The sequence below is a fragment of the Telopea speciosissima genome, chromosome 4 (assembly GCF_018873765.1).
Source record: "Telopea speciosissima isolate NSW1024214 ecotype Mountain lineage chromosome 4, Tspe_v1, whole genome shotgun sequence".
Lineage (NCBI taxonomy): Eukaryota > Viridiplantae > Streptophyta > Magnoliopsida > Proteales > Proteaceae > Telopea > Telopea speciosissima.
In genome coordinates, this window is record NC_057919.1 from 32,565,919 (window position 1) to 32,577,487 (window position 11,569).

Below are 11,569 nucleotides of genomic sequence, written 5' to 3' on the forward strand. Positions count from 1 at the left end.
CCAGTGAAAGATTTAGTCCATCCCAATGATGATCTCACATGGGATGATGTTGGTAGAGCAATGGGGGCATCGATTGAAGCCCCCATCCGACCAAGGAGAACTCAAGCATCAACCTCTAGAGTCAATGTGACATATTCACGCCGTGGACATGGTAGAGGGAGAGGTAGCTCAAGGATGGCAAATGTTCAGGATGACTCTGAACCAGATGAAGACGAGGAAGAAGAGGAAGATGATGTGAATGACAACGAGAATGTCGTAGATGACTATGATGGTGTCGAAGAGCCACGACAAGAAAATCTGCCAAATGCAGATCTTTTAGATGAATATGATAATTAATTAGTTTTGGACCTTTTGGATATTGTGGATTGTTTAAACTTTGAAGTTTGAAGATTAGTTAAAGACTTAAGGCTATCTATATTTGGTATTTTGGTTGATTACTTGACTTTAAATTTTGATCTTTGATTACTATTATACTATATACAGTTATCTATCTTAAATTATTTTTTTGCTTTTGAATACATAATTTCCTCTCCTCTTTCATCAAATTCATATATATTAATATATACCTATTACTTTGTTCAGATTGCTTTACTCCAAATCACACACACTGAAGAAAGACTATTGCTATCAAGCTTCAGTAAACAGGTTAGCCACTTAGCCTATCATTTGATTTTTACTATTGCTTTCAATTATTTGATAGGCTAAACTATATTTTCATACTTTCATATACACTAATGGATATTACACTTTCATGAATTAAACCATAGTATATTAGTAGTAGTGTAGTACACTTTCATGTTGATTTTTGATGTTATAGGACATATATTATAGCATACTAAATGACATTAAAAATAGAGAAAATAAAAAATAAAACATAGTCGACATGCTCGCCATGTCGATATATCGACGTGACACCCCTCCACAGACTTGGATTGCCGTGACGCCGTGACAACTATGATGTAAAATAAATATTACATGTAAAATATATATTTACTATATATGGTAAGAAATTGAAGTAGTTTATACAATCACATGAGGTAATGATTACAAAAGTTTCTTTCTTAGGTTTAAAAAATTTCCCTTCCCTTCCCTATAATTCCCTTTGCAACCAAACTGAGTCTTAAGGGTTGGGGATCTCTAGTTTGTCCCCCCATAGTTAGTAAGTTTGGTACGTGTTTAATACGATCACTTTGTAAGCAAAAATACGGACATATATGCACTATTTGACAGACATGCACCACTGTTGTTCCTAGAATATGTGTATCTTATTGTTCCTAGAAAATGTGTATCATTTCAATAGATGCACTCACTATTTTGAACATTGCAATGTACCTCCTCTCTAGTTCTCAAATTATTGGAGCCACAAAAGCTAATGGAACCTCAGAAACATTCTGACTAACTACCACACGAGGAAAGTTGAGACATCACATGTAAACTAAAACCCACAAATTTCGGTCCAGAACAAAGACGGTAACCATTAAAGTTATCCTTAGGTTGGCAAAGATCAAACAAAAGGTTAGGAATAAAGCAGTTACACTCAAATTTATTTCAAAAGAAGTATTAGTTTGCTTCAACCTAAGTTGCGTTTCCTGTCAACTTTTCAACCAAAACACTAACTTATCAGAAATCTAATGAAGGCAAAGTGACATAATTATAGGATAACAGTTTAATGAAAGGGAAAATTGGGGGGTTGTCAGTGAGAGCGAGAGCGAGAGAGGGACAGCCAAAGAAGAACATTAACTAAATTAAACCCTATGAAAGCTTTAAAAATAATCTTAATTGAGAGATTTTTCTTCAAGGAATTTAACATCAACGACTTCAGAAGTTCAGAAATAATGCGTAAGTAGAAAAAATAAAGGATGAAAGAAGGAAGAGGCTTTGGTACCTCAATTCACTCGATGAGGAGGGGAGAATTACAAAATATCAGAATGGAAACGGAGAAGAAGAAGAGGAACAGAGTGTGTGTCTGCCGCTGTAATCTCCTTGGAACAGTGTGTTCCCGCCGCAGCAATTAATAGGGAATGGAGATGGTGAAGAGGAAGGAGGCAGGAGGATATTGATTGCCGGCCGCCACTGAACTTAAACGGAGACGGAGAAGTTGAGGGGACAGCCGCTAGGGTTCCAAAACCAAGAGTTGGGGAGTTTTTCGCTCTTGCGATCGGGAAGGCGAGGGTTTTTGTGTATTTTTGTTGTTTTACTTATTTAGGGGAAAAAGAACACTAACCGGTTGCGTGGTTAGCATGGTTATTGCGCATAGAAACACAAACCAATGCCTGTGTGAAAAGATCGTTCAGCCCCCAGTAAAGTCAAAAATCGCATCCAAAGCAATGCCTTTGTGCACATTTTCATTGATTGCCGCATTGATGTAGAGATTACAGCGTTCTCTTGCCATATTTTTTTAGGTCAAATGTTCTCTATGCTAGGGGCATAGGTTGCGCCCAGACACATGGGGTGGGCAAAATGCCCACTTTGCCCCCTGAAATGCCAGGCCCATGTGTCTTAGTGCAAGCTGCGCTACGGCACATAGAACATCAGCCCATTTTTTTATAAACGTTTTGAATTTTTTAACATAAATAAACTTTAAGTTAAAATGTATAATACGTATGGCCAAATGTTCTTTGTGCTAAGGGCACAGGCTGCGCCCAGACACATTGAAGTGGGTGAAATGACCACCCTGCCCCCTGAATGGTAGGCCCATGGGTGCAGGCTACGCTACGGCACAGAGAACATCAGCCCAATATGTATTTATACAATTATTAATATGGTATCCATTAAAAACATAATTTTTACTGTATATATATACAATAATATATATTTTTAATGGAACATTTGAATACGTGTATTAACTAATTAAGGCCCCCATATATGAATCTTTTGGGTAATAGCTTTGACCGTAGGATCTGAACTCATGAATCTTATGTGTCGATTTAGAATAAAATAGTAAGGTACATGATTTATAAAATATGGGAAAAAGATCTCTACTTGGTGGTGTTTCCTATGCTCTCTCATAGGGCACCATGAGATGACGCCTTTGCCCCTTGGGTAGATACCTAAGCGTGCTCACCCATTGGCCCAGACGCTTGTGTAGATACCATGCAACCAAGTAGAGATCTCTTGTCCATAAAATATATTTTTAGGTTACTTCTTATCTTCGTATTTGATGTAGGTCAAGCTCACATAATAAAGAAAGGAGAAATTGAAAAACAAAACGAAAAATATTTTACTAATGAGAACAAATTCACACAATAGATGGGGACTCACTCAACTCTCAAAGGAATTTGAAGTTCATACATAAAAATAAGATTCAAAAGCTACTCCACATGGAATCATATTACATATATAAAGAGGAAGATAAAAAAAAAAAAAGAGTAGGAGCTGTTGGAGGAGATAGACATTGGATCATTGGGCATTAATTGTCAATGTTCAAAAAAGTGACTTCAAACTGAAGTTTGAAAAGGTGACATCTTTAGAGGTTGCCTTCTGGAAGAGGATAGTAGCGCTTATTGCCTTTACCCAAGAAATAGGCATTTGGGGATCTTAGGGTCAAGTTTAGTCCGGGCAGACTTATTAACATTGACATAACAGACACACCCAAACACCTTTGGGGGGGGGGGGGAAGAGAGAAAGCAGAAGTTTGAGGAGACAAGGTTTCCTAAGGGGATTTGAAACCCAGGAGTTTAATGGGCATGCGGTTGATTAAGAAGATAGCAACAAGAAAGGCATCAAACCAAAAAGTCTTAGGGACATGCATGCTAAATAGTAGACTCCAAGTGACTTCCAACAAATGATGATTTTTTTCACTCATCTACCCCATTTTGTTGGGGTTTGTTAACACAAGCATGGAGAAGGATAATGCCAATACCGGCGAAAAATTTTTTTGGAGTCCACCAAACATGTACTCCCCCTTTTATCAAAATGAACAATTTTAATTTTAATTTCAAATTGAATACAGATCATCTGATAGAAATTTTTGAAGGCATTATACAAATCACTTTTATGCTTCATCAAAAAAAGTCCAGGTGGACTGGGAATATTCATCAACAAATGAAACAAAATAACGATAATCAAATAAAGAAGTAGTGGGAGCAGGTTCTCAAACATCAGATGCACAATATGAAAAGGAATAGTGGATTATTTGTTAAAAGTTTATGTATTAGGGGTACTTTAATCATTAGTTTATTGTAAGTCATATTTGGTTATAATTTTTTCTTTTGTTATTTTTACATTTGACCTCCCTAGGGAGGCATATATAATTCCATGAATATTAGTAATGAATCAAATAGGTGAGAGAAGCCCTCAAGCTACTAACCATGATTTTCCCTCTCATCTCTTCTTCGTCTTCCTTTCCAAACTCTCACACACTGTTTCTTGTTAGAATCGATCCATACCTAGTTTCCAACTTAGTATCAAAGCTGGTTTGAGGGTTGACCAAGCTCATCTTTGCTTCAGCACCTCTCTTTGGGACCCTAAAAAGGTAGAGGGTTCCACTAGGCTATACAATGTAAGATATTATACATAGAAGATTCAATGGAGGTATATCTTCCAAACTAAGCCCTAATGGAGAAGCTTTTTGGGATTGTTGAAGTGGATTGAAGCCCTAGCAAGTCTGCCAAGTTTACCGTCAGCCTTGCCTTGTTCCTCTCGTTTTCTCTAATCCCATCACCATTTAGAGTGGGGCCAACACTATTAGAATTGCCCATGGGTGTACTTTCAAACCCCTAAGGACTTGGTTGGTGATATGGAGGGGTTGAAGAGTGCAGCTCATTTCTTTGCATCCTCATAGGTACCGCCAAATGGATTTTTTTATTCTTAAAATATTTCATATTGATACAACCACAACAATTTGGAGCCCGCTTGATAACCTTACGAGAAACAGTTTCTGGTGTTTTTCTGTTCTAAGAAACAAAAAAACACCTAAAAATTGCTTGATAACGAAGTGTTTTTTTGTGACTGTTTTTGGAAACATAAATCAAACCAAAATGGAAAAAAAATAAAATCCATGTGATCAACACAAACAAGACCTATTTATTTTCATAAATTAAAAAATAAAAAGAGCAAGAAGAAAGGCAAAGAATGACAAAATTTACGAATACAAAGGAAAAACCTGGATTAAATTCCTCTGCAATTCCTTCATCTTGTGGAGCCTTACAATTTGGGCCTAAGAGCTTGACACGTGGGAGATGCTTCATCCAACGGTGCGCGCTCGATTGACCCAAAATTTTATTTTTTTCTTTCTTCTTGAGCTTGGCACCGTTGGATGCCGCATCTTCCATGTGTCGAGCTCTCAAGCCCGAACTGCAAGGCACCACATGATTGAGGCACTGTAGTGGATTTTACTTGATAGCTATCTATTTACAAAGGGATGTAGTTTTATGTCTAAGAGTGTGACCTACACCAGCACTCTCATGTGTCTATCTCTCTCCTTCTCAAAACAAAGGGGCAAAAGTGTCTTTTTATATGGGAAGGAGAGATAGACTCACGGGAGTGCTAGTATAGGCCACACTCCCGGATAGAGTTCTTTTTCCCATAAAACAATGACGAACATCCGAACCTTCAATCTCAAAGCCCATACATAAGGAGAATACTAAACAACAAAGAGGCAAACAAGGCCAAAAACTATGGGGTTTCTGTAACCTAATTTATTATTTCTTAAAAAAAAAAAAACCCATTTTATGATAGGATACTATTAAATATACGGGTATATGGGTCACTTAATAATTTTAGATTTTGAATAGGATCCTTTATGTTTTGCAGTAATTTCTAATTTGGCCATAAAGGCCCTGGACTCCAACTCTCTTGTATATTCCTCTTTTTAATTTATAAAATTTTCTTCCCATCAAAAAAATTGTAAAATTCTATCCCAAAAAAAGATCCATTATAGATGATAAAAGTTTAGCCGATTTTAAACTTTAAAACCAATCCCTTTAGTTTCAACCAACATCTCGTCCAAGGAGTTGCAGTTATTTTTTTTTTGGGAAACTTTCATGGACACCCCCTGTAAGTATCCAATATGTCATAAACTTACCAAACTTGGTCAAAATAGCACAGACTGCCCCTATTTTATGAAGATATTTGAACTTAATCCACTCCGGTAGGCTTTTAGGGTTAAGTTGCTGTTAGTTTTATCATAATGGCCAAATTACCCTTAGAAGGGATACATGTACCATAATATCCCTTAAGGGTAAAACCCTCTTTTACCCAAAAAAACAAAACACATCATCGTTTTACCATCGTTGGGCTGAAGGAAGAAGACGGTAGAACTGTGTAGTACAGTGAGCTTTGACGCCATTGCTGGACCCATCTCCATGCTCGGAAGACGAAGATTGAAAAACACCAACACCGGTATGTTTTTCCCCCTTCAATCCCTTCTATTGTTTTAATCTTCTTGAAAAGATTCTAATATCTAGGGTTTTGAATATGCATGAAACCACAAGCATTCGAGCTTGATCGTCGGTGAAATCCGTAACCTATTCGTTTCACCTTTTTCTTATCCGTGTGCAATATTCTATTGAGGTAATTTTTTACCGTCTTTTAACATTAGGTTGAGGTAATATTCCATGAATGTGAAGGGAGTTGAAGTCATTTTGAACAGAATTTACTCATTTATGTTGTTTCTTGTCCATTAGAGCTCATTTATGCAAATTTGTGGGCTAGATTGTTTGGCTCAGGTCACATCCATAGCTTTAGTGGGTTATGCTCATGAGTAACAAAATTAGTTTATTGTGGAAGAAAACGTAAAGACCCATAATGAAATATCAACAAAACAGAGACTGCAAAGAGGGATTTTTTCAACTTCATTATGATTGACCAGTTGGTACTGTCTGGTTCTCAAAACTATGATTCTTCTTCTTCTTTTTCCCCTCAAATTTTTTTTCAATCTAATCTCTACTGGAAACAAACAAAAAAACCTATATACTTAATCTGTCAAACATACTTTCCAACAAGTCCTAATTTGCCAAAATACAATCTATAATAAGCTTTGTCAGTATTGTAGTACAGAATTCTATAATGTCACAATTCATATATATTTCATCCCTATCCATTGCCTAGAGATACTCCCACCCTTCAACCCCTATTCATAGCTTAAGATGTTAATTTAACTTTAATTACTTTATCTACCAGTAGAGATTAGATTGAAAAAAGAGAGACTCAGAGAGGGTGGGGGTACCCTAACACTAACCCTAACCCTAAATTAATAAATTTCTTTCCCCCAGATTTTATAGGGTTCGAAGCCCAATTCTATTTCTTCCCTTACCACCATGGCCCCCATAACATGATACTCATCTTGCTTTATAGCCCAAAACCCTAGACAGTTAAAAGGGGCTAAACCCTCATCAAGGGCTTCTCAAAAAAAGTTACTTTCTTGTTGTGATTAACTTTTAGTTTGGGGGAAAGGCCTACTTTAGGTGGAGAATTCGGAGAAATGGAGGAAGTGATAAGCCCAAGACATTCTTTTCTTCAATTAAAAACCAATGGGGGTGGATTTAGGGTGGTGGTGGGTTTGAACCCTTATGACATAAGGTGTTCTCCTTGTCATTGGTCCATGTCCTTGGTGTTAAGGCATAACATGCCCTATACACTAGGGGCTTTGAACCAGTTTTACTCTCCATTAACTATTGAAAATTGTGTAGAAATTTTGAAGTATTCATATCCATATATTACTTTTGGACCACATTGGCTACTTGGCATGCAATGATTGCATATAAGAAGGGTTCTTATATTAACCATTTCACTTGAATTTAAGGATGAGATGATAGTTACTTGGTAATATTTTAGGTGTGATTGACCAGTTGGTACTGTCTGGCATTCAAAGAGAGAAGTCTAACTCCAACCAAAATACCTGATAGTTACTCCATCTGTCCAAATTTGGTGGGTCTCTTCTCTATCCCCCAAAATTAACCTATCTATCCATTTCATCATAAATGGTAAAACCCAGATAGAGTGATGACAACAAAGTCTAACTCCAATCATGTTTGTTCTATTTCAAAGTCTTAGACCATCTTATTCTTAAAAAAGACCATAATATTGTTTAACCATCAACAGCTCTAACATTGAGCCTTCAGTCAACAAAATTAGTAAAAGACATGAACCTGTAGAACAAGAAGGAAGGGGGGGATCCATCAGCAGTGCAAATAAGTGAATGAATGTTTTCAAAGGCTACAGATTCATTGTGCAAGATTTGAATTATTGAAAAGTTATAGGACAAGAAGAATAAGATTAAGCTTAAGTCAAATTGTAAAACTCAACAATAAACAACATCAGGAATTTTGTTGCAGCTAAAATATCATTACAAACTTCACATAACAGTCACAGTTTGAAATATAAGCATTCCATTATATTTCATACTTGGACTTTGTACTTCTTGTTGGTATCACATAAAGTTTTCATTTTATTTATCTAAAATAGAATAAATGTGATTAGAGTTGTTAATATCTTGAAGAATATGATTCATTCATGTTGTGGTCTTGTCCCTATTTTGTACCCTACAAACAGCATGATTCTTGACCTATTAGTTAATATATGAGTGAACCTTACCACTGTCTCCCTTTCTTTCGTTTATGTACATCTATATGTGTTCAAGGTTAATGCTACTTTCACTGATTCTTGCTAATTGTTCTTAACTTTCTTTTTATATTTTTCCTATTGTCTTTGTTTCTTTTCTGTGTGCTGTTTCAGAGTATAAGAAATGAGTACAACATAGTGGACAAGGTTGATATATTATTATGAAGGGAGAACAAGTGAAAAGTTAGTAGACCCAGACAAGTATGGGTACCTGGATATGGTGTCAGATATATACAACACGGTTGTCAGGGATGATGCACCGGTGGGGTATGATATCAATTTCTTTATTAAATGTATATTACCGGACCCTTCAGAAGATATGGACATTGCCTCTGACCGGAATATGTTGACAATGTTTAGATTGTCTAAGGATGTGGATGTGGTCAAATTCTTTGTATATGATATGGAAGTTGGCTCAAACCCCACAGAAATGTATAAGGTCAATGGTTTTCTAGGTAAAGTGGTTCCAAGAACAAGAGATCTAAGGGGTACAGCTGGATCTAGTAGGGCTGGGAAACGTCCTATTAGAAGGGGTGGTGGTAATTCTGGTGGTAGGGCTTGTGCTAGTGATATTGATGAGAGGATTATATGAGACTCATTTATGCCAGCTACTATCCCTGTTGAAGAAGAATCTGATTTTGGATATGATGATGAGGATATAGATTCTGAATATAGTGGAGAGTTAGAAATTGACAATTCAAGTGATGATACATCAAATGACAATGATGAGGCATTTACTGATGAAGGGAATGAAGGGATTGAAGGTTTGAATATAGATGAGGAGTTGAATGACAACTTGGATAAGTGGGACATGATAGATGATAACATAGGTATTGTTGATGGAGGTAAAGATTGTAACTTACATTCAGTGTTTGAAAATATCAAACAATTCAGATCTGCCCTTCAAGAATTTGCAATAAAATGTGGCTTTAATATTTTGAGATTGAATAATGAGAGGAAGAGGGTCAGAGTCATATGTGCTTCTGATGGGTGCCCATGGAGGGTACTTACAACCGTATCTTATAATTCCAATGCAACATCTGGTTGGATAGCAAAAGTACTTTCAGCTAGGCTTAGAGAAGAGCCTGATATAAGTATTAAGAGTATGATGACATCCATACAAGAACAATTTGGAGTTGTAGTACATAAGCTACAGTGTTATAGAGCAAAACAGATTGCCAAGGGAGAGCATTCATGTAACCATATAGCTGCATACTTTAAATTGCCAGCATATTGTGAGATGTTATTAAACAAAAATCTTGGTTCAGTAGTTTTGTTGCATCCAAAAGTAAAGCATGACTTCAATGAAGACCCAACTTTTCAGAGATTGTTTATTTGTTTGGATGCTTGTAAAAAGGGGTTTGTGAGTGGATGTAGACTTTTATAGGTCTAGATGGATGTCATCTGAGGGAAAGATATGGTGGAATTATATTGTCTGCTGTCTCTGTTGATGGAAACAATTGCTTGTTTCCTCTTGCATTTGCTATTGTTGAAGTAGGGAACACAGCAACTTGTGAATTTTTTTTACACAATCTAGCTAATGCACTTCAGGATTCTATGGATTACATGAACCTAACATTTATGACAAACAAGCAGAATGTATGTTTTTCAAAGCCTACCTTTCTTTTTTATATTTAATCTTACATTACATATACAACTGAGTATTACATACTCTAAATTGTTTTATATCTTTGTCTTTTGTAGGGTCTTATAAATGCTATCAGCAGTATATTTTCAGATGCTCACTACAGAATTTACTGTAGGCATCTCTACAGTAATTTCAAAGCCTCCTTTCCTGGATTGTTATTGAAGTCACTATTTTGGAAAGCAACACAAGCAAGCTCCACATGGGTTTATGAGAGAGCAATTGAAAAGATGAAAGACACTAATATGGAAGCACATGATTGATTGCTGAGGAATCTCCCTAGTACATGGTCCAGACATGCTTTTGACACTGGGGCAAAATGTGATCATGTTACTAATAACATGACAGAGTCTTTCAATAATTGAATAAGGCCAATGAGAAACAAGACTATTTTAAGCCTAATTGATGATATTAGGGCAAAATTGATGATTAGACTGCGGAAAAAGTATATCTTTGTTTGCTCTGTTAAAGGGAATGTAACACCATCTGTGAAGAAGAAGCTGAAATTGATTGTGAGTGATGCAAGGTTTTGTCACACCCAATTTGCTGGAGAAAATCAGTATAAAGTCACCGATGGAAGTACAAGATTTACAGTCAATTTGAGCACTAAACATTGTGATTGTGGAGTTTAGAGGATTTCATGAATCCCTTGTAAGCATGCAGCAATATGCATTCGAGAGCAGAGGAGAGAACCGGAAGATTTATGTGACTTCTATTACAGTGTAGATAAACTCCAGCTTGCATAGAAGGAGATAATTTCACCTATGTCAGATCTGAAACAATTCCCAGTTAATACATATATTCTAAATGGTGTTCTCTAACCTCCTAAATTGAAGAGGCCGCCAGGTAGACCTCAAAGAAAAAGGAAACGGAAATCGGGTGAGCCTGACCGTACAGAGTTTAGGAGAAAAAATCAGTCTGTTAGATGTGGTCATTGCAAAGAAGTGGGCCATAATAGTAGGGGTTGCCAATAGGGACCAACAGCTAGTCAAATCATTGATCAAGAAATCCTAATTTTTTTGTATTTTCATTCAAATAAATCTAGCTATGGATTTGATTGATAACTTGGTAAAACCTTTTTGTAGATAAGCCAAAGGAGTGCCACTGTGAATGCCTCTCAAAGAGTGACCAGGTCTCAAGCCTCTGCTGTAATTTCTATGACTGATCAAGCCAAGAAAAGAGCAAGAATGGCAGCCAGGAATGAAAGGAAAAAGGCAAAAGCTAGGAGAATGGGGGAAGGTTCAGCTGGTGCTACATGATACAGCCCAAGGAGAGGACGAGATGAAATTTCTTTTTGGTTTTTTTTGTTAAACATGGTGGTTGTAAATAGGTTAAAAAGGAAATATTTTCATAGGTGAAACT

General features: G+C 36.5%; 1 protein-coding gene across 1 annotated transcript; it reads left to right on the plus strand.

The window, feature by feature from the left end:
- The first annotated feature begins 9,163 nt into the window (after positions 1 to 9,163).
- Positions 9,164 to 10,470, plus strand: LOC122659223. The gene is made up of 3 exons (XM_043854359.1): positions 9,164 to 9,797; positions 9,950 to 10,161; positions 10,267 to 10,470. The coding sequence occupies exons 1-3, from the start codon at positions 9,164 to 9,166 to the stop codon at positions 10,468 to 10,470; spliced, it is 1,050 nt and encodes a 349-aa protein (XP_043710294.1).
- Positions 10,471 to 11,569: the final 1,099 nt, after the last annotated feature.